General features: G+C 40.6%; 1 protein-coding gene across 2 annotated transcripts in view; it reads left to right on the top strand.

Annotated features, from left to right (window-relative positions):
* The window catches only part of cad (carbamoyl-phosphate synthetase 2, aspartate transcarbamylase, and dihydroorotase), a 92291-nt gene that overhangs the window by 18127 nt on the left and 49787 nt on the right, over positions 1-24377 (top strand). For both annotated transcript variants that reach the window (XM_078399427.1, XM_078399426.1), the window contains exons 5-15: positions 205-346; positions 856-1027; positions 5080-5265; positions 8914-9026; positions 13117-13271; positions 13547-13678; positions 20592-20825; positions 21127-21348; positions 21450-21638; positions 21902-22026; positions 23466-23599. In XM_078399427.1, coding sequence (XP_078255553.1) covers positions 205-346; positions 856-1027; positions 5080-5265; positions 8914-9026; positions 13117-13271; positions 13547-13678; positions 20592-20825; positions 21127-21348; positions 21450-21638; positions 21902-22026; positions 23466-23599 — 1804 coding nt within the window. The remainder of the gene's footprint in view (positions 1-204; positions 347-855; positions 1028-5079; positions 5266-8913; positions 9027-13116; positions 13272-13546; positions 13679-20591; positions 20826-21126; positions 21349-21449; positions 21639-21901; positions 22027-23465; positions 23600-24377) is intronic.

The raw sequence follows: 24377 nt of genomic DNA, 5'->3' as shown, positions 1-24377 counted from the left end.
ACTAATACTTGTACATTTCTGCTGGTATTTCATAACTTTATTTATGTGGATGTATGCAATGAAATTACATCCAGGTTCTTATTCTCGCAAGAAAATATTTTCATGGTTTTGTTAAAGTTTTGCAAGTAAAAGAGAAATTACCAGTGAGTCAACATATTGTGTTTATAAAAGTCGATTACATTTTTTTCCCAATCTCACCACCAGGAGCCCAAAGTTTACAATCCCTCTGGAAGTTTGAAAATTATGGCGGTGGACTGTGGAATGAAGTATAACCAAATCAGGTGCTTATGTAAGAGAGGAGCTTCTGTAATTATGGTACCATGGGATTATCCTTTTAATAGTAAAGGTGAGTAGAAGCTGAGAACATTTTATGCCTTTAGAATTTGGGATCACCAGGAGATGATTATTTTTCTAATGTTGTTGCAACTTTGTAAAGTACTCTCTATTCATTTCGGCACTAACAATCTAATTGTTAATTTGAAATATTTTTCATTGCTTTTTCCGTGTTTTGTGAACATTTTTGTGGTTTGTTGAGATTGATTTTCAGACACCTGCAGATTTAAAAAAATCTGCTGCACACTTTACAGAATTGTAATGTTCGATGAAGGTGATTTATAATCACCACGATCTTATTCACCACGTGAATCAGACCACAAACTCATTTTGCTCACCATTGCATAAAAGTTAAAAACCATTAAAGTAAAAATCCACATTTTGATAATGATTGCTGCATAGAGGCAAGAACTGAGACAACCTTCACTCAATATATATTTGGAGTCTTGACTATGTCTGTTCCACTTGTGGAAAATGATGGATAATTGTTGGAAATGGAGTGCAATTGTTTTTCCATTTTAGAGTTTGATGGATTATTTATCAGCAATGGCCCAGGAGATCCTGAGTATTGTCAACAAACAATTAACAATGTCAAGAAGATGATTTCTGAAGAAAAGCCAAAGCCGTTATTTGGAATTTGTTTGGGACATCAGATTCTTTCATTGGCAGCTGGAGCCAAGACTTACAAAATGAAGTGAGTGAGCTGCAAATGAGATTTGCATTGGAGGTTGAGTTTGTATGTGGTATTTTGTGATGATATACCTTTTACTAGGATTTGAATCATATGTACTTTATTCAGTGACCGTGCGGGCAAAGTCACTGTCTGCTTCAGCACTTTGATCAAATCGACTTAGCTGCCTTTCTTTGTGCCGACTATTGCCTCTAACTGCTTTATGGGGCAAGGATCACATTCTTAACTTGCAGCGAGGATAAGGTTTAAAAACGATGTGAAATGTACGAAAGCCATGTCAATACCTTTCCCATCCTTCAGTGATGTGCTTCCCCCGCCACTGCTTTCCACCACATTAGTGTCAGTATTCAGTGGACATCATCTACCATTTATGCCACTTCTATTCTATTATGATGCAGCCATCCGATTTATCTTCCTTGTCTGAAAGATAATTCTCCCTGGAACACCTTATTCCTACTTCTCTGTGAACACCACTCCTGGCCTTGCCACAACATTTTTGCTTTATAATGTAGAAGTAATGCCTATAATTTCATTACTTTCCAATATCCAGCTCCACAAATACTTCACCCCGGTGTACTGACATTAAATTGTTTTTAATTTAACATGCTATATTCACCATTCACAATATAATTTCTGGCATTGAGGAGACCAAATGCAAGCTGGGTTATTGATCAGCAGAGCATCTTTGTTTCTTGTGTATCCACGTTCTAATTCCCCAACTTTTGTTTCGGAGCTTCCATTACCATGAGACTACTCGGTCCTTGGCCTTTACCCTCAACCATTAAAACGTTCGGCTTGGGCAATGCTATCTTCTCTTTTGTTTGCGCAATATTCACCTTTCCAAACATTAGAGTTCAACAGTTTAAGATAACGATACTATCAGTCTTTTATTACCACATTTAAACCCACCAATTGCTTTCTGCTTGCTTGTTTAACCTTAATTATCCCTTTTGTCATTTGATTTTTTTGCCACAGCCGATCAGTTTTTGTCCATTCCTTGCTTCAATACTTGTTTAAAGTCTCAGCCAATTAGAATACTTTTCCCATTCTAAGGACGGGTCATTTACGTGAAACACTGATGGTGCTTCATTTTGTGGCTTCTCTGATCTCCCAAGTAGCTCCAACATTTACTATTTTCGTCATTCTGATCAGTAAGTCTAAACTCAATGAAACATTGAGCAAACTACCTGAGCATTGCCAAGGCTAGTGAGTGTGTAAGAGTTGGTATGAAGTGAGAAAGGTGGTGTTGAAAGATGTAGAGGAAAGTGTTCTGAGTGATTTTATTTCCTTAGACTTGAATTTGTATGTATAATATTCTTTACAGATCCTAAAACCAAGCAACATTTAATTACGTAACAAGTAAAATATTGCATATACTGGAAGTTCATGTGTATGCAGCTGTGAAACAGCAGGTTTCTGTGTCTATATGAACATGTTATAACTTGGGTTATGCCCTAAACAAGACAAGTATTGAATATTTTTGGCAGATTATGTATTTTGTTAATGTTATTCAGTCTCCGTATGAGTAATCCAATTGATTGAAGTTACAGCTGCAAAAGTAAACGTGAATTAAAAATTGCAGGAGAATTAATTAAGGAACGTTGATTTTTGTGTGGCATATGATGAGCTGGTTCTCTTCCCTTTGGAAATGAGACTTCCCCACTCCATCAATATTGGTGTACAAAACAGTTACACACTTCATTTGTAAATTACTTTAATTCGTGAAAGTGCTTTTCAAGTATTCCATGATCTTAAAGGCGCATAGTGATAAACATAAGCCTGCACTTTTCTGGTAAATGCCAACAGTTCCAGGCTGATGGAAAGATATTGTCCTAATTAACTCCCTATTAAGAAGAGTACTGGTACAGGCTTGACTCGTATTGTTTTATTCTTGTGATTGTAGATAGTATGAACCTTCAACTATATGGATTTTTTTCCAAAATTTCTAAATTCTTTCTTTTGGTCTTGAAATTAGGTTTTAATTGCGGATTATTATTCTGATGACTTACACAGGCATTTATTTTAATTTTAAAGTAAATTCCATATTGACTACCATCATGCTAAAAATGTACACATTGGTTTTACTGTCATTTGTATGGAATTTGGAAGAATTATTTAATCTCCAAAAATAGTTTTATCTTTTTTGCAACTTTCTCACAGTATTGGTGTTTTGGGAATGTAACACTTGCAGAAAGGTGTTGTGTCTTCGGTATTGTTTTGATTGTACATGCACACTGATAGATGGATACTGAAACTTTCTCTCATTATCTATGCAATTAAACAACTTAAGTTTTTGGTTGGCGCAGAGGGTATTCCAGTTATCTGTCTTTGATGCTGGCAATGTGGAGTTTGAGCATTCTCCCTGTAACTACATGGATTTCCCCCTGTATATTTTCAGTTTCTTCCACTTACAAAGATGTGCTGTTTGATGAATTAATTGGGTACTGTAAATTTCCCCTAGTGTAGGTGGCGATAGGAGCATAGTGAGGATGGGGTTCGTTGATGGGCATGTGAAAAGAAAAATTGAATCAATGTTGTTGATGGAAGGTTCAGTTACGGTAGGCCAAGTGTTTCAACACGGTATGACCCTGGCTCTGCAGTTACACAAACACGTTATTTTGCCATTTCCTTCTGAAATGTTGTTGTTCGTCCTTCGGGTTCGAAGATGACCATGACTTCACTTTCAGTTGGAGGATTGGTGACTGGGTCCGGAAGTGACTGGTGAGGCCAATCTGGGCCCGGAAGGCAAGCCCACACGTAGGACACAAGTGGATGGGTGCTACAGTGGAAGTGGAGGTAGCCTGGGCCTTGCGCGTGGTGCGTTTCCTCTGGGCCTCTGCAGTGTGTCAGTTCTCTGCTGCACGAGCTCCTGTGGTGAGCTTGCTACGCCAGGTTGGACGGTCCAGAGCAAGAGACTCCCAAGTGCTAAGGTTGATGTCCAAGTCTTTGAGGGACACTTTGAGGCAGTCCTTAAACCGTTTCTTCTGTCCTCCCACTGAGCGTTTGCCCTGACACAGTTCTCCATACAGAAGCTGTTTTGGCAGTCGACTCTCGGGCATTCTGACGACATGGCCTGCCCATCTGGCTTGGGCTTTCCGTAGGAGGGTGTGGATGCTGGGGATTCCGGCCCATTCCAAGACCTCTGTGTCGGGAATTTTGTCCTGCCACCTGATGTGCAGGAGTCTGCGTAGGCAGCTCAAGTGAAAGTGGTTGAGCTGTTTGGCATGTCTGCTGTAGACATCCTGAGGCTGAGGCTATGGCCTCTGGTCCTAGATTCTCCCACTTGTGGAAATGTCCTCTCCACATCCACTCTATCCAGGTCTTTCACTATTCTGTAACTTTCAATGAAGTCCCCTCTCAACCTTCTAAAATTCAGCGCGCACAAGCACAGTGCCATCAAACGCTCATCAGGTGTTAACCCAATCATCTCTGGGACCATTCTTGTAAAAAAAACGCCTCTGGACCCTCTCCTGAGCCAGCACATCTTTCCTCTGATTTGGGGCCCAAAATTGCTCACAATACTCCAAATGCAGTCTGACCAGCACCTTATAAAGCCTCCGAATTACATTCAAGTTTTTATATTCTAGTTCTCTTGAAATAAATTGCATTTGCCTTCCTTGCTACTGATTTGATTTGCAAATTAACTTTTTAGGAATCCTGCACCAGCACTCAAGTCCCCTTGCACCACCGATTTCTGAATTCTCCCCCATTTAAAAAATAGTCGATACCTTTATTCCTACTACCAAAATGCCTGCTGTATTCCATCTGCCACTTCTCTGCCCACTTTCCCAATCTGTCCAAGTCCTTCTGCTGAGTCCTTTCTTTTGCTACACTACCCTGCCCCTCCACCTGTCTTTGTATGCAACCAACTATTTATTGATTTTTCAAAATATTAAATCGCAGCACATAGAAATTTGACAGTGGTTGTGAAGAAATGAATAGCTCCTGGATACTTTTATGACTAATTGGGGATAGGTTGATTTTGCTGGGCTATTGCTGTACTTGCTGAACTTTTCCTGGATGGAATACATTTGATTTTGGATTTCTTTTGATAGGTATGGAAATCGCGGGCATAACCAGCCTTGTATTCATGAAGATACGCAACGTTGCTTCATTACATCCCAGAATCATGGTTTTGCTGTTGAGCCAAGTTTTCTTCCACACGATTGGTCTGTTCTGTTCACCAATGCTAATGACAAATCTAATGAAGGAATAGTTCATAATACTAAACCAATTTTCAGGTAAGTACTTTGAAAGGCAACACAAATTAAACTTCTGTTATTTTTCAATTCTTAATACAAATCAGCATGCCACTCGCATTGTGCTTTTAATGTAGTAAATTGTCTCTGGATAATTTGGAGATGATTCATTGAAATTTAATATGGGGTTCGGGAAGAACATTCTCCGGAGATGTCATCGACAAAAATTTGAGCAGTTTGTCTGGGCCAAAGATAGGCCATTTTGGAGACGTAGAGGATCTTTGCAGTGTTGATTGGGTTGAAAGATTTGCTCCGGGTCAGATCATTGCAAATAATTGTTTAAATTATTTCTTAAAAGTGGAAAGTTCCATTGGATTCCTTTCCCTAATATAGAAGTCATGAACAGATAAGGTTGACTAATTTTAATTGATTTAAAATACAATATTTTTTTGAAGCTCAAAATTAAAAAAAATAACTCGTTAATCCTTTTAAGACAGATCACACAACTGAGTTGAATAAATAATTTAAAAACAGAAACACAATATACTGCATACATAGTCTATTCTGTTGAAAGATTATTGACCTGATATGTTAACACTCTTATCGGTCTTACGATGATGCAGTGCCCTTAGCAATTTTTGTTCTCTGTTAGTGTTACAGGGTTAGACAGCATGGAAATAGGCTGACCTGAGCTAGTCCCATTTGCCTGCAATTGGTCAATATCCCTTTAAAACGTTCCTATCCGTGTACCTGTCCAATGTCTTCTAAACATTGTAATTTTACTTTCTCCGACTGCTTATTCTACATATCCACCACCTTTCTATATGAAAAATGTTGCCCCATGGGTCCCCTTAAATCTTATATTCTCACCTTAAACCTCCACCCTCTAATTTTAGGCATCTCCACTGTGAGAAAAAGGCTGTGACCATTCACCTCATCTATGCCCCTCATGATTTTAAAAGCCTCTAAGGTCAACCCATAGCCTGGTTTGGTCCAACGAAAACAGTCCCAGCCTGTCCAATCTCTCCTTATAACTCAAGCCCACCAGTCATGGCAGCATGCTTGTTAATTTCTTCTGCATTCTCAAGCTTAATCACATCCTACCTGCAATATGACACAGAACTGCATACCACGCTCCAAGTGCCGTCTCACCAACATCAAGTGAGCTGTACTCGGGGCCCAACTGATGAAAGCAAATGTGCCATATGCCTTTTTATCACTTTCAGAGAACAATGCACTAGTACCCATTGTCTCTCTGTTCCACAACACACCCTGGGGACCTGGCATTTACTGTGTTAGGTGTAGGCATATGTCATCTTATTCATAATATTATTCATGATACGTGACTAAAAAAAGTCTACGAGGGCAGAGCTGTAGATGTTGTTGATATGGACTTCAACAAAGCATTTGACAAGGTTTTGCATGTTGCAGTTTGGGAGGTCTAACATGGGCAGTACCTACAGTGAATGGTAGGGCTCTGGGGAGTGTTGTAGAGCAGAGGTATCTAGGAGTGCAGGTGCATGGTTCCTTGAAGGTGGAGTCACAGATAGATAGGGTTGTCAAAAAAGGATTTTGGTACATTGGCCTTCAGAGTATTGAGTATAGAGGTTGGGAGATCACGTTGCAGTTGTCTAAGACATCGGTGAGACTGCATTTAGAGTATTGTGTTCAGTTCTGGACACCATGTTATAGGAAAGATGTTGTCAAGCTGGAAAGTTTACAGAGAAGATTTACATGGATGTTGCCAGGACTAGAGGGTCTCAGTTATAGGGAAAGGTTGAATATGCTGGGACTCTATTCCTTGGAGTGCAGGAGGATGAGGGGTGATCTTAAAGAGATGTATAAATTCATGAGAGGAAATTGAGAAGGCTTAATCCCAAAGATAAGGATTAAGTCCTCAGTGAAGTGTTTCGGTTATCTTGTACATCATGTACATCTTGTATATCTTGGAAGAGGAAGGTATTTCAGAAGACCTTTGAGATAATGTAATGGTGATCACCTATAAGAAAGGAACCATCTGCTTGTGGTAACCATGGAGTGGATTTGCTGCGGTCTGCTGCAAGTAAAGTTATCATGATATTGTTCTGAAAGAGGTCTTCCCTGTAGTTGAAGTATGGCTCTCTTAATCGCAATGTGGATTCTGCCCACTTACAGTATGATGGTCACTATCTTCCTGTCATGGCAATTCCAAGGAAGTTGCAGGGAGCAGCGCCATCCACCAAACATGGCCTTTTTTAAAACTTATCAAAGCTTGGGGCAGCATCCTGTAGCTTGGTTACCCACAGAAAGTTGTCTCTATCCTGTTTGCTGTACAATTGCATGCAAGTCACAATACTAACTGATGGGCCTACCACAAAACCTACCTTGCTGAAGACTGACATCAAACAATGTCATGGCATTCTTTTCAGTAAGATGTCTCACTTCACTTCCAACTAATATTCCTGTAGGGATGGAGATAATTGGAGATAATCTTCAAAGCTAATGATGAACTCTTGAACCAACAATCACACTTCAGAGCCAAGGACACCCAACTTTGTTTGCACGATGAAGCTCAACTACTGGTGTTTATCCAACCTAGGATGCTAAGCTCCAAGATATTTTTACTTACTGAAGCAAATGATAGAATTGTCCAGCTGATTAAAAAGGTTCCTTTATCAGGCTACTCCTGCACACTGTACTGTATTTGAACAATAAAGGCTATCAGTAATACCTTGAAAGTGTAACTACTTCTAAACTTGGTAACCATCGTCGAGTGAAGTTGGTATTTGCACATCGTTGATGAACTTGACTACCGCCCTCTTACATCCTATTTGAGATATTCAACAGCCTTCTAAAGGCAGTGGAAAATACCACCAACACAGTTTCCAGTGCCAATATCATTGGCCCCCAAAACTACCTTGAATGTTGAAGTACAATTTGCATTTCTTTTGGATCCTTCAGGATACCTCATTCCTGATTCTGAGCTATTACAGGATGAGATTCACAGCCACAGAGGAAAAGAGCTAAGGGTGTTCTTGGAGTCTCCTTGAAGAAATGTAACATCCCCACTGACACCTAGGAATCTGGTCTATGATATCTGAAAGTAGAGGAGGAGCCTTGGAATGATAGAGGGAACCTTGAGGCCATTCACTGGGAGCACCCAGACTCCCATATTTGGGGCAGGCACACTGAGTCTCTTGTCCAGAGTGGGAATCGAGAACCAGAGCATAGGTTTAAGGTGAAGGGGGAAAGATTTTGTGGAATCTGAGGGGTAACTTCAAGCAAAGGGTGGTGGGTGTGTGGAATGAGCTGCCGCAGGAGGTAGTTGAAGCAGGGACTATTGCAATGTTTAAGAAGCAATTCGACAGGTCCAGGGCTATCCTGTGCGGACAGGTACAGGGCTATCCGGTGTAGACTGTTTAGAGAGATAAGGGCCAAATATAGGCAAGTGGGACAAGTGTAGATGGGGCATGTTAGTCGGTGTAGGCAAGTTGAGCCAAAAGACCTATGAAGGATGAACTTCCTGCTCCATCTACGGAACTCTGAGGTTCCCTCATTGGGCAGATCAGCTATCTCAGAATGCTACTTCAGTATTTTGTGAATAATATAATATGCAGATTTTCTTTTCATGTTGCCATATGCTGTAGCAAAATAGCCAATCTGTCTTATCATTTGCTTATAATCTAAGTGTTCTTTTTTTCTTGTTTTCAGTGTCCAGTTTCACCCGGAGCATATGGCAGGACCAACAGACCTGGTGGATCTTTTTGATATCTTTTTGAAGTGTGTGAGCGACACAAAGTCAGGTGTTAATTTAGATCTAACTGGTAAGAACCTTGATACAGGTAGCTGAGTGCCTATCATGATGGCATTTAACAGACTGTAGTGCACTCAAAGTCAAAGCTTTCTAAACCACGACGTGTTTTTTCTTTTTTAAATGCAGTGATTTCTCACGTATGACATGCAAATACTGCCAATCTGTTTCTGGCTGAAAACCCAACCTATGTAAATCGCCGGTGCATTCGCGGACGTGTTTTTTTTGTGTTTGAGGAATTGTAGCATGCTGGAGGAAAATATTGTACAGAGTGTTTCATCATAGTCATATGAATCATTAACATTTCTTCATCTGGTTCATTATCTTTTTGTATACTGTTAAATCCTGTTCTTGATAAGAAAGTGACAAAAGCAAAAGGTGAAAAGGAGACAACATGTTACAGGGTAAGGAAAGAAAAAAAAAGTGAAATGTGAAGCCATAGGGAGGAATATGGGTGTTGGAAAGAGGAGATATAAGGAAATTGGGGATTGGTCTGCATGCCTGACCTGTTAAAAATCTCCAACACTTTGTTTTGCTCAGAATTCCAGCATCTTTGGTTTCTTGTGTCATAATTATCAAGTCTACGACAGCAGGGGTATTTAAACGTTTAAGGGAGATTAGTTGTAAAGAGTTAACATTTTGTTCAAATTGAGTTTTGTATATTTTAGAAGTATTATTATCTTACTCTAAGAAAGGTTATAATTCACTTTTTTAATGTTTAAGTATGTATCCAAAAAGTAAATTCTATCTGTTCTGATTCCTCGTCACATCATGCAAGGACAAGATCCGCTTGATACACTGTTACATTAAGGCAATGCAACTTCTTATACGTCCCGGCAGGGCCTTCACCCAAAACATCGACATTTCCTTTCTTCCCATACATGCTGCTCTACCTGCCGAGTTCTTCCGGCAGTTTGTTGTTTTGCTCCATCTTATTTCATCTTTCTGCTGAGCTTTAAGGATTTTACATTTATTCTGGTGCATTCTAAAAATGCTTGGAGTCCAGACAAATTATGATATTTTTGTTTTGTAGTAAGATGAAACATAGTTGCAAAAAGAAAATTCTGATTTCTGAGTTTAAATAAAATACTCATGTTTCAAATGCACTGGGGAAGCTATCTAATCTACAAATTGTGTATGTTTTTGTGTAGGATTAGTCTTTGTACTCCAATGTACATTGTATTGACTATTTAATTTGTGTCATGTTGGGGCTTCTTTGTCAGTCAAATTAAATAGTTGTACCCTTCAAAATCCTTCATGATATTGAACACCAATGAAATATCCCTATACGATTTTCTAGTGAAACGACAAGAGCTATGAATTTTTATGGTCCCTTGTGCAACATTGGGATTTATGAAAGTACTTTATAGTAAGGGAGATACTTTGAAGTGCAGTCTTTGTTATAACTGAAGAAATAAGGCAGACAATTTGTGCACAGTAACCTTCAACTGAAAGCAATTGTTAATGACCTTCAATGTTAAAAATAATAATTAAGTATACTTCAAGGAATAACTACTCTGCACTTTGAAATGCCTTTATAATTTTTTAAGTCATCTGAGAGGACAGGCAAAACCTCTACTTTGCATCTCATTTAAAAGGTAGTAACATCTCATTTGTAAGGTGGTACCAGTGCAGTGCACAAATGGTAGTTTGCACTTTTGTGCTCCAGAAATGGATGGTGGCAAAACATTCCAACTCGGGTGAGAATGTTACCTGTTGAGTCACAGCTCGTACTCGTCCAGGCCCCTTCTTGCCATTGGAGTTCTAATAAATCTCTTGATTGCTCCCTCCAGGAACATCACAGTTTTATGACGATTGGGGCGTAGGAATAAGCGTGTTCAGTATCTCGACTGAGCATGCGCCGGTCATAGGTCGCAGGGGCTAAACATTCTCGCCGGCTGATCTGCCGCGTGTATACAGACCTGCGTTCCATCCATATTTTCCAGTTTTGCTTCGTAGAGGTAAAAAAAATACTGCTTTAAAAATATTAATTCGGTGTATTAATGGTTAATTTGTACAAGACTACAATGATTTTGTAGGTTTTATTGCTTTATGCTTCGGTGAGTGAGCGAGATCGTTACAATTTTCTTTTGCTGTTCATGCAGCGATTAGACAGCTGCTGAGGTCAGCATCCAGCGGAGCGGTTTGGCTGATCAAACCCTCCCTATAATATCACCCGGTAGACATACAATGCTGGAGTAACTTACTGGGACAGGCAGCATCACTGGAGAGAAGGGATGGCTGATGTTTCAAGTCGAGACCCTACAGGAAGGGTCTCCACCTGAAAAGTCAGCCATTCCTTCTCCCCAGAGATCCTGCCTGTCCCGTTGAGTTACTCCAGCATTTTGTGTCTATCTTCGGTGTAAACCAGCGCCTACAGCTCCTTCTTACACGTTAAAAAATTCCCATGCTTAGTGCTTCATTGGGGGTTACAGAGCTCCCTCCCACTCCAGGCAATGTCATTTCTGCTGCCTTCCAGAGCAGACACGGGCGCTGCACAAACTCACCCTCATTCCACACAAACCTCGCTCCTTTTCAGCCCTACACCACTCCCGGGATGGCGGTGCCAGCAGAGGCTGTGTTCGCCAGTGCTGGCTCCCTGTAGCTGGTTGTCTGGGTCTTGCTCCCTTGATCACACCTCCGCTGCGCGTTTCCGATTGCAACACCTGAAACCTGACGGAGCGGCACCCGACAGGTATATGCCCGCCTGTCCCGGGGACCACTCTCATGGCATGTAGGGTCTCGTTCTGAAACATCAGCCATTCCTTCTATCCAGTGATGCTGCCTGTCCCGGTAAGTTACTCCAGCATTTTGTGTCTACTGGGTAATATTATAGGGAGGGTTTGATCAGCCAAACCGCTCCGCTGGATGCTGACCTCAGCAACTGTCTAATTGCTGCACAAACAGCAAAAGAAAATTGTAACAGTCTCGCTCACTCACCGAAGCATAAAGCAATAAAACCTACAAAATCATCGTAATCTTATACAAATTAACCATAAATACACCTAATATTTTTTAAAGCAGTATTTTCTTACCTCTATGAAGCAAAACTGGAAAATACGGATGAAACGCAGGTCTGTATACACGCAGCAGATCAGCTGGCGAGAATGTTTAGCTCCTGTGACCTAGGAGCGCACGCTCAGTCGAGATACCGAACTCGCTTATTCCAGCATCTAGGCCTGGTGATGATGAATGCTTAGTGAATATTTCCAAGTAATGATTTTGTATGACTTGGAGAGAAACTGATTTTTGCAGCCTGTCCTACCACCTTCTGAGATTGGAATATTTGCACCCCAGCTCTATCTCTGTACTCTTTAAGCATTGGCCATGGAGCAAACCTGGTTTTTATTTTGCAGCATGCATCTTGATTGCTGTCTCTTTGTGAATGTAACATTTTACTTGGTGTGATTTATCATAGCAGCCCAAGTACCTTCATGAACATAATTTTACTTTTCTTGCAATCTTCAAAACAAGTGCGTACCATCCCACCAAGTTTTTTTTTTGTCAGAGTTCGTTTTGCACCCGAGATGCCACCAGCTCTTTTAATTTTGCCATGTGACCTTGCCTGTTATGTAGTATTTGTCTGAAGCCTGCATAAAGGGCATATTCAAGGCAGCAATGGCAGCACTATTTTCCCCAACTCTCCTTTTTTTCAAGCTCAATCAGCTTAATCATTCAATCCTTATTCATGATTTTCTTATTAAGCATGTCACTCTTGTTCCCTCTACAACCAAACTGCTGTAAGCTCTCATCCATAGAGAATTTGTTTGGGCAGCTCCAACATGAGTTTGGTCACCAGTTAAGAGAAGTGATTTATAGTCCCCAACAGTTTGGACTTTATTTGATCATGGCAATGAGAGGGAAGTTGGCTAATACATTTTTCAATCTTCAAAGTGCTTTATATGAAACACAGTTTGCTTTGTTAACGTGTTTGTAAAATTATATAGAGGGATCATTTTCTTTTTATGACCATTCTTTAATAACATTAGAAACCAAATTTTATAATTTGGAATTGATGTACAATTAAGAGCAATTATAAACCTAATTTTGTAACTAATGACAAAAAATAATATTGTAAATTAAACCTCACTCTTGTTCTTCAGTTAAAGAACGTGTGACTTTGCATTATACGTACAAAACTGGAACAGAGGAGAGTATATCTCCACCTGGGAGGCTGCAATCCCAAAAGATCCTTATTCTTGGATCCGGTGGATTGTCCATTGGTCAAGCTGGGGAGTTTGATTACTCAGGTTCTCAGGTAAGTTGAAGATGGGATTGGGGGCAATTTTGTAATGATATGACATGATAAAGGATTGTGCAACAAATGACTGCAACAGTAAATAAATGCAAAATACAGTGTTCTCTTTGCATATTAATTCTTTGGCTGGTTGCAAGAATTCATAAGAGACTTTAAAAAAGTTAGCCTTTCTGCAATAAATCACTATCTTTTTGTTCTAAATATGAGTCTCAGTGCATTTGTTTTGATTTCACAATGTGTTTCTTTTTCATATTCAAGTTATGGTTCTATTTCAGGCAATTAAAGCTCTGAAAGAGGAGAATGTTCAATCAATCCTTATCAATCCAAATATTGCAACAGTACAGACATCTAAAGGACTTGCAGACAAAGTCTATTTTCTACCGATTACCCCAGAATATGTTACACAGGTATAACCTCTTTAAAAACTAAGATTACAATATTTAGTGCCTGTTTTGCTGGACAAACCAGAGCAATTTGTTGTTGGGATTATTACTTGTTACATTCGTATTGCGGCGTGCAGGATAGGAAAGTATAAGGATTGGTATAGACATGAATAAAGGATGGGATGCATGCTGTATTAAACGGACATTGGATGAAATCTACAATGGGGCAAATCTTCCAATACTCTGAATTTGCCAGTTGTCTGCATCCTTGCTTCTTCCAACATGGTCCAGGACAAAGTCTTCCACAGTGCAACCTCATTTACGCTATTTAAATTGAATAATTGTGAGTGGTTTTGTTATTCATATGCAATCACAATGGATTCAGACCTGTCACAAATTAATGTAAAAATGAATATAGAATTAAAACATTCGTGTTAAAGTAAAACGCACTTTTCTCGCTCATCCTCTCTTTTAGTCTAGTTTATTGTCATGTGTACCTAGGTACAGTGAACAGCTTTCGTTGCATGCTAACCAGTCACCAGAAAGACAATACATGATTACAATCGAACCATTTATAGTGTTTCGATACACAATAAGTGAATAACGTTTAGTGCAATGTAAAGCCAGCAAACTCCGATTAAGGATAGTCTGAGGGTCACCAAAGAGGTAGATAGTAGTTCAGCACTGCTCTCTGGTTGTGGTACGATGATTCAGTTGCCTGATAACAGCTGGAAAGAAACTGTCCCTGAATCTGGAGGTGTGCGTTTTCACACATCTGTACCTTTTGCCTGATGGGAGAGGGGAGAAGAGGGAGTGGGCAGGGTGCCACTCGTTCTTGATTATGCTGTTGGCTTTGCCGAGGCAGCGTGAGGTATAAATGGAGGCAATAGAAGGGAGATTGGTTTGTGTGATGGTCTGGGCTGCGTCCACAATTTGCTGCAATTTCTTGCGGAGTTGGAATCTTTAGATTCTGGAGTAGTTCCTGAGGATTGGAGGGTAGCTAATGTAACCCCACTTTTCAAAAAGGGAGGGAGAGAGAAAACGGGGAATTACAGACCAGTTAGTCTAACATCGGTAGTGGGGAAAATGCTAGAGTCAGTTATTAAAGATGGGATAGCAGCACATTTGGAAAGTGGTGAAATCATTGGACAAAGTCAGCATGGATTTATGAAAGGTAAATCATGTCTGACGAATCTTATAGAATTTTTCGAGGATGTAACTAGTAGAGTGGATAAGGGAGAACCAGTGGATGTGTTATATCTGGACTTCCAGAAGGCTTTCGACAAGGTCCCACATAAGAGATTAGTATGCAAACTTAAAGCACACGGTATTGTGGGTTCAGTATTGATGTGGATAGAGAACTGTGGCAGACAGGAAGCAAAGAGTAGGAATAAACGGGCCCTTTTCAGAATGGCTGGCAGTGACTAGTGGGGTACCGCAAGGCTCAGTGCTGGGACCCCAGCTATTTACAATATATATTAATGATTTGGACGAGGGAATTGAATGCAACATCTCCAAGTTTGCGGATGATACGAAGCTGGGGGGGGCAGTGTTAGCTGTGAGGAGGATGCTAGGAGGCTGCAATGTGACGGTTAGGTGAGTGGGGAAATTCATGGCAGATGCAGTATAATGTGGATAAATGTGAGGTTATCCACTTTGGTGGCAAGAACAGGAAAGCAGACTATTATCTGAATGGTGGCCGAATAGGAGAAGGGGAGATGCAACGAGACCTGGGTGTCGTCGTACACCAGTCATTGAAAGTAGGCATGCAGATGTAGCAGGCAGTGAAGAAAGCGAATGGTATGTTGCCATTCATAACGAGGGGATTTGAGTATAGGAGCAGGGAGGTTCTGCTGCAGTTGTACAGGGCATTGGTGAGACCACACCTGGAGTATTGCGTACAGTTTTGGTCTCCTAATCTGAGGAAAGACATTCTTGCCATAGAGGGAGTACAGAGAAGGTTCACCAGATTGATTCCTGGGATGGCAGGACTTTCATATGAAGAAAGACTGGATAGACTCGGCTTGTACTCGCTGGAATTTAGAAGATTGAGGGGGGATCTTATAGAAACTTACAAAATTCTTAAGGGGTTGGACAGGCTAGATGCAGGAAGATTGTTCCCGATGTTGGGGAAGTCCAGAACAAGGGGTCACAGTTTAAGGATAAGGGGGAAGTCTTTTAGGACCGAGATGAGAACTTTTTTTTCACACAGAGAGTGGTGAATCTGTGGAATTCTCTGCCACAGAAGGTAGTTGAGGCCAGTTCATTGGCTATATTTAAGAGGGAGTTAGATGTGGCCCTTGTGGCTAAAGGGATCAGGAGGTATGGAGAGAAGGCAGGTACGGGATACTGAGTTGGATGATCAGCCATGATCATATTGAATGGCGGTGCATGCTCGAAGGGCCGAATGGCCTACTCCTGCATCTATTTTCTATGTTTCTTTGGATGGAGCTGTTCCCAAGCTGTGATGAATCCTGATGAAATGCTTTCTATGGTGCATCTGCAGATGTTGGTGAGAGTTGTAGGGAACATGCCAAACTTCCTAAGCCTTCGGAAGAAGTGGAGGCATTGGTGTGCTTTCTTAATCGTTGATTCAATAATGGTTGGTCCAGGAGACGTTGTTGGTGATATTGACTCCTAGGAATTTGAAATTTTCAATCATATCTACTTCGGCACAATAGACAATAGATGCAGGAGGAGGCCATTCGGCCCTTCGAGCCAGCACCGCCATTCAATGTGATCATGGCTGATCATTCTCAATCAGTACCCCGTTCCTGCCTTCTCCCCATACCCCCTGACTCCGCTATCCTTAAGAGCTCTATCCAGCTCTCTCTTGAATGCATTCAGAGAATTAGCCTCCACTGCCTTCTGAGGCAGAGAATTCCACAGATTCACAACTCTCTGACTGAAAAGGTTTTTCCTCATCTCAGTTCTAAATGGCCTACCCCTTATTCTTAAACTGTGGCCCCTTGTTCTGGACTCCCCCAACATTGGGAACATGTTTCCTGCCTCTAACATGTCCAACCCCTTAATAATCTTATACGTTTCGATAAGATCTCCTCTCATCCTTCTAAATTCCAGTGTATACAAGCCTAGTCGCTCCAGTCTTTCAACATATGACAGTCCCGCCATTCCGGGAATTAACCTAGTAAACCTACGCCCTCAATAGCAAGAATATCCTTCCTCAAATTTGGAGACCAAAACTGCACACAGTACTCCAGGTGCGGTCTCACTAGGGCCCTGTACAACTGCAGAAGGACCTCTTTGCTCCTATACTCAACTCCTCTTGTTATGAAGGCCAACATTCCATTAGCTTTCTTCACTGCCTGCTGTACCTGCATGCTTCCTTTCAGTGACTGATGCACTAGGACACCTAGATCTCGTTGTACGTCCCCTTTCCCTCATGTCCCACTTCATTATAGTGTCATTTGGAAAAGCCTTCAATTTCTTTTTTCAATGGGTTGGTTATTTAAATCAATAGGGGAATCTGGTGCATGCTGTAAGATTTGGAATTTGTCCATATTCTGAATCAATGTGGTATATGCTCTTATTAACTTATTCCTGCAAATAAACGCAAAGGGTCTTGAGACAGACCTATCTTTAAGAAAAGAGCATTTTAAATTATTCCATTGGCTTTCTTCACTGCCTGCTGTACCTGCATGCTTCCTTTCAGTGACTGATGCACTAGGACACCCAGATCTCGTTGTACGTCCCCTGTTCCTAACTTGACACCATTCAGATAATACTCTGCCTTCCTATTCTTACCACCAAAGTGGATAACCTCACATTTATCCACATTAAACTGCATCTGCCATGCATCCGCCCACTCACACAACCTGTCCAAGTCGCCCTGCAACCTCATAGCATCTTCCTCACAGTTCACACTACCACCCAGCTTTGTATCATCTGCAAATTTGCTAATGGTACTTTTAATCCCTTCAACCAAGTCATTAATGTATATTGTAAATAGCTGCGGTCCCAGCACCGAGCCTTGCGGTACCCCACTAGTTACTACCTGCCATTCTGAAAAGGACCCATTTATCCCCACTCTTTGCTTTCTGTCTGTCAACCAATTTTCTATCCATGTCAGTACCCTACCTCCAATACCATGTGCTCTAATTTTGCCCACTAATCTCCTATGTGGAACCTTGTCAAAGGCTTTCTGAAAGTCAAGGTACACCACATCCACCAGCTCTCCCCTGTCAATTTTCCTGGTTACATCCTCAAAGAATTCCAGAAGATTAGTCAAGCATGATTTCCCCTTCGTAAATCCATGCTGACTCAGAACAATCCTGTTACTACTATCCAAATGCTCCGCAATTTCGTCTTTTATAATTGACTCCAGCATCTTCCCCACCACTGATATCAGACTAACTGGTCTATAATTTCCTGTTTTCTCTCTTCCCTCCTTTCTTAAAAAGTGGGACAACATTAGCTACCCTCCAATCCTCAGGAACTGATCCTGAATCTATAGAACATTGGAAAATGATCACCAATGCATCCACAATTTCTAGCGCCACCTCCTTAAGTACTCTGGGATGCAGACCATCAGGCCCTGGGGATTTATCAACCTTCAGTTCCATCAGTCTACCCAACACCATTTCCTGCCTAATGTGGATTTCCTTCAGTTCCTCCGTCACCCTAGGATCTCTGGCCACTAGAACATCTGGGAGATTGCTTGTATCTTCCTTAGTGAAGACAGATCCAAAGTACCGGTTCAACTCGTCTGCCATTTCCTTGTTTCCCATAATAAATTCCCCCACTTCTGTCTTCAAAGGACCCACATTTGCCTTGACTATTTTTTTCCTCTTTACATACCTAAAAAAGCTTTTACTATCCTCCTTTATATTATGGCTAGTTTACCCTCGTACCTCATCTTTTCTTCCCGTATTGCCTTCTTAGTCATCTTCTGTTGCTCTTTAAAAGAGTCCCAATCCTCTGTCTTCCCACTCTTCTTTGCTTTGTTGTACTGCTGCTCTTTTATTTTTATGCTGTCCTTGACTTCCCTTGTCAGCCACGGGTGTCTCTTACTCCCCTTGGAATCTTTCCTCCTCTTTGGGATAAATTGATCCTGCAACTTCTGCATTATTCCCAGGAACACCTGCCATTGCTGTTCCACCGTCTTCCCTGCGAGGGCCTCCTTCCAGTCAATTCTGGCCAGCTCATGCCTCTGTACTCCCCTTTGCTATACTGTAATACTGACACTTCCGATTTTCCTTTCTCCCTCTCAATTTGTAGAGTGAAACTTATCATATTGTGATCACTGCATCCTAATGGCTCTTTTACCTTGAGTCCCCTTATCAAATCAGGTTCATTACACACCGTCAATGCAAACTGGGATATGTGTACCCCTTCACTTCCTGGCGTCGATCACTATCTCCTTTGTCTTACTGACATTGTGAGAAAGGTTGTTGTCTCGACACCAGGACACGAGGTTCTCGATCTCCCTTCTATACTCTGTCTCATCTTTAATTGATATCCAGCCCAGAATGGTGGTGTCGTCGGCAAATTTGAAAATTGAATTAGATTTGTACATGGCTGCACAGTCGTGGGTGTAGAAGGAGTAAAGAAGGGGGCTGAGAACGCATCCTTAAGGCACACCAGTGTTGAGGATTATCGTGGAGGATAATTTGTCCCCTATTGATTGATTGGGGTCTGTTGGTCAGTAAGTTGAGGATCCAGTTGCAGATATGGACAGATGTTCTTTTCCAAAACAATTAAAACATTCAAAGTAAATCAAATCAAATAAATATTTTTTACTTTCCTCCCTGTTGCTGATTTCTATGATTTATATTGGTTGCTGTGATTGTAGCTATTGAGTTCCCATCCTGTTGACTGGACATTGGCAATACAGAAGAATTGCCTTTGATAGACGCTCTAGAGGAAAAGGCTGGCTGCACTAAAACAGCGATTCTGTGCCAATTGCCCCAGTTATTGCTGATCACCCTCAAAACAGTCCTTCCCAGAAATAGTGTTTAATCCTCAGGAAACTACATTATGCATCTGAATGAGATTCTGCAAACTCCACCTGGCCCCACCAGTTGGAAGATCAGGGTGGAGTGAACTGCATGTGTAGGAAGGAACTGCAGATACATAAACAGTTGGAGTAACTCAGCGGGTCAGACAGCATCTCTGGAGAAAAGGAATAGGTGACGTTTCGGGATGAGACCCTTCAGACTTTTTTCAGACTGCAGATGCTAGTTTACACCGAAGAAGAATGGTCTCGAATTGAAAAGTCACCCATTCCTTCTCTCCAGAGATGCTCCCTGTCCTACTGAGTTACTCCAGCATTGTACCTATCTTTGGGGTGAACTGCAGTTTGAAAGGGAAAAGAGAAAAATAATTGTGATTTTATATGTACACAATAACTGACTTTGCCCATATTAGTTATTCTGTAGCAATTAGATATTACAAAGGGAAATAAATTGTGTATTTATTCTCTTCATATCCCTTTATGGCAAAAGAATCACTTCAATGTATAACCATTGCAGTTTTGTTGGAGCAACGGGCAATCAGTTTGTGCACATTTTGCACGAGTTCGTGAACTTATTTTACTTTGCTGGTGATTGGCACAAGGTTGGCTCAGAACTTTCTTGCTCTTCACTAATTAAAGCTGTGAAATGTTTAATGCATATCTGAACCTGTAAATGAGATTGCGATTAATGAATCAATTGAAATCTAGTTTCTTTTGAATGCTGGACTGTTGTGTCGGATGTGCTTATGTGCTCAAACACTGAAGTAGGATTTGAATTTGTGCTCTTCTTGGAGGAGAAAGTGCAGCTGCTGAACATGGGGTAGTTAATTAGTAGCTTATATGACACATCTATGTTTAACATTCATGTATAAATAAAATGCATTATTATTATTATTATGTAATTAATTATTTGTTGCATATCAGTTATGTGATGTTTGGGACATTTTTGCATTTTCTATCCAGGTTATAATGAATGAACGACCAGATGGAATCCTTCTAACGTTTGGTGGACAGACTGCATTAAACTGTGGAGTGGAACTTCAAAAAAGAGGAGTTTTGCAAAAATACAATGTCAGAGTTTTGGGAACTCCAGTCTCTTCTATTGAGATGACTGAAGATAGGAAAATCTTTGTTGAAAAGATGGCAGAAATTAATGAATCTGTTGTACCCAGTGAAGCTGCTCTATCACTTGATCAGGTAAAACTCTGATCTATTAATTGCTCTGTTTCGATCATTGCATTAAGTTTGTAACATATGTCGCTGAAAATGTTTTTTCATCTCATCTATTGATGCAATGTTTTGATATATCTAGTTTACGAATCATGTTTCTTTATGAATTGATCTTTCTTTACCTTTGCATGAGTTACCTTGAACTGTCAAAGGTTACTTTCATTTATATTAATTGTGCTACAAAATACTCTGCCTAGTAGCTTGATGTACAAATATTTTGTATTAATGGATTTTATAGTGAAAGTTTAACTTCCTCTTTGTTTATTAGGCTCGAGGTGCAGCAGAACGCTTGGGATACCCTGTTTTGGTGCGGGCTGCCTTTGCTTTGGGTGGACTGGGTTCAGGATTTGCTCAGAACAAAGAGGAATTGGTGACCTTAGTGACACAGGCATTTGCACATACATCTCAGATTCTGATTGATAAGTCTCTGAAAGGTTGGAAGGAAATAGAATATGAAGTGGTCAGAGATGCGTATGATAATTGTATCACAGTAAGTGGAATAACTGATCCTTCTGCTCCTTTCGTTTAGTGAAACCAGTTATTTATTTTAGTATGGAGTTGACTCAAGGTCTGATTTCTGTGCACCTGCAGGTTTGCAACATGGAAAATGTGGATCCACTGGGAATTCACACAGGAGAATCGATTGTTGTTGCACCAAGTCAGACTCTAAATGATAAGGAATACCACATGCTGAGGACAGCTGCGATAAAAGTGATACGGCATTTGGGCATTGTGGGAGAATGTAATATTCAGTATGCGTTGAGCCCTGAATCTGAACAGGTACCAGCTTGATTATTGTTCTTTTTTATGTCATACATTGAGTTTTTTAAAATGTTTTAGTTAATTACTTTATTTGGACTATCTTCAAACTGTAAAATTAGAATAATTAGGAATGTATTCCCAAATTTCAATCTTTAATCTGACAATGTTAATTGAGATTATGTTATAATCGATTTCTAAGTATATTGGACTCAATTTTAGATGCATTCCGTTGAAATTGTTTGTCAACATTACTATTTCATCCTTCTTTCTTTGTATTCCAGTATTTTATCATTGAGGTTAATGCACGACTTTCAAGAAGTTCTGCTTTGGCCAGTAAGGCAACTGGTTATCCTCTAGCTTATATTGCAGCCAAACTCGCCCTTGGTATTCCTTTACCTGTCCTAAGGTAAGACTAGTGTGAGCTGCGAGGAGGATGCTATGAGGCTGCAGGGTGACTTGGATAGGTTGGATGAGTGGGCAGAAGCATGGCAGATGCAGTATAATGTGGATAAATGTGAGGTTATCCATTTTGGTGGCAAGAACAGGGAGGCAGATTATTATCTGAATGGTGTCAGATTAGGAGGTGCAACGAGACCTGGGTGTGCTTGTACATCAGTCACTGCAGATACAGCAGGCAGTGAAGAAAGCAAATGGCATGTTGGCCTTCATTGCGAGAGGATTTGAGTTTTGGGGCAAGGAGGTCCTACTGCAGTTGTACAGGGCCCTAGTGAGACCGCACCTGGAGTGTTGTGTGTAATTTTGGTCTCCTAATTTGAGGAAGGACATTATTGCTATTGAGGGAGTGCAGCATAGGTTCACCAGGTTAATTCCTGGGGTGGCGGTAGTGACATATGATGAAAGAATGGGTCGACTGGGCTTGTATTCATTGGAATTTAGAAAGACGAGAGGGGATCATATAAAAACATAAAATTCTTAGAGGATTGGACAGGATAGATGCAGCAAAAAAATGTTCCCCATGTTGGGGGAGTCCAGAACGAGGGGCCACAGTTTAAGAATAAGGGGTAGGCCATTTAGGACTGAGATGAGGAAAATCTTTTTTGCCCAGAGAGTTGTGAATCTGTGGAATTCCCTGCCACAGAAGGCAGTGGAAGCCAATTCACTGGATGTTTTCAAGAGAGTTAGATTTAGCTCTTAGGGCTAAGGGAATCAAGAGATATGGGGGAAAAGCTAGAACAGGTACTGATTTTGGATGATCGGCCATGACCATATTGAATGACGGTGCTGGCTCAAATGGCTGACTCCTGCACCTATTTTTAATGTTTCCATGTAACAGTGAAATTGTGTGTAACAACAGGGATTTTTTTAGTTTACATTTCCATTAGTGTTGTCAGGTTATATGCTCAACTTTGTTTAATGTTAACAATATGACTCTGACTACCATGATGTGAGTACTTGAGTACATTTGGTAATTGGTGAAAACAAAGTTTTCATCGGACTTTGAACACTGTCATTCTACAAGACTCAAATATAAAATCTGATGATATACCCTTGTAATGCGGAAAAAATATGTATTTGCAAAAAGTACACGAGGAAAAATAATTTGACGGGCTTTTAAATGATCTCAGTATTGGAAAGAATGACTGCTGACATGCTTTGGACTCATTCTAATGCTGAAGCAAGCATTGCTTATGTCATGATGCTGCAATATTCTCCATAAATTGTTCAGTAGAACTTGGTACCCATGACTTAATATAGAGGTGAATTTGTGGCATAGAAAATAAAATTGCCAAATGTACGAAATAAAATGATAGAAAGAAGTTAAATTTGGAAGGAGATTGTTCAATTTGGCTTGCTGAATTCTCTCTTTGTGTATGCTTTGTGTAGAAATTCTGTGACAAATTCCACAACTGCAAACTTTGAGCCGAGTCTAGATTACTGTGTGGTAAAGGTACCCCGTTGGGATCTTAGCAAGTTCTCGCGTGTAAGCACAAAAATTGGAAGCTCCATGAAGAGTGTCGGTAAGTTTTGAGCTAATTACATTTGACAATTGGATGTTTGTCGCTGATGCAGGATGAAAATCATTTAAATTGTTTTTTAAACTGCTGTTGTGATGAAAGTCGAATGCAATTGCAAAACAAAGACTGCTAAACTGTCCACTAAGTTTCCAGTTTTGAATTTCTTGAAAGCTGCTTTTTCTATTAGCCAGTTGTGAGAGGTTTAGGTGTAGGGTGCAGCAGAGTGATTAAATCTTTACATTTGGAAGCCAAAAGGTGAGAATTCAGCTGCAGCTTTCTTTTAATTGGCACAGCTTATATTAATAGTTTCCCTTTACTGAAAGAACAGAAGAGGAAGCAGAGTCAAAATTAATACATCGCAGCAAGTGACAAGGGCCACTGATGGAAGCCAAAGAGCAGGTTAACCTCTTGCTTCACAAGGTGCAAAACAGCCAGATGGCCTGAACATGAATATTAATTTTGAAGTTAAATGTATTCAAATTCTTTTTGCACAAATATTAAATGTATTTTGGAATGTTGCGCTAATGATTATTTTTCACATGACATTGAATAATCTACTATTTACATTTCCTTATAGTTCTGGAGGAAGCCACTTGGCCCATTGAGACTCTGCTGACTCTCAGAGCAATGCTATTAGGCCTCTTACCAGTTAATTCCCTGTAACCTACTCTCTCATGTCTATTAACCCCCACCTGATTCTCTGACCACCTACACTAAAAGCAGCTTCTTCACAGTCGCCAAATCGCCTATCAGCGCGTGTTTTGGTATAGGAGGAAACCGG

This window comes from Rhinoraja longicauda, chromosome 5 (assembly GCF_053455715.1).
Source record: "Rhinoraja longicauda isolate Sanriku21f chromosome 5, sRhiLon1.1, whole genome shotgun sequence".
NCBI lineage: Eukaryota > Metazoa > Chordata > Chondrichthyes > Rajiformes > Arhynchobatidae > Rhinoraja > Rhinoraja longicauda.
Note: the sequence above shows the minus strand (reverse complement) of the source record. Positions and strands in the feature narration are given on the sequence as shown.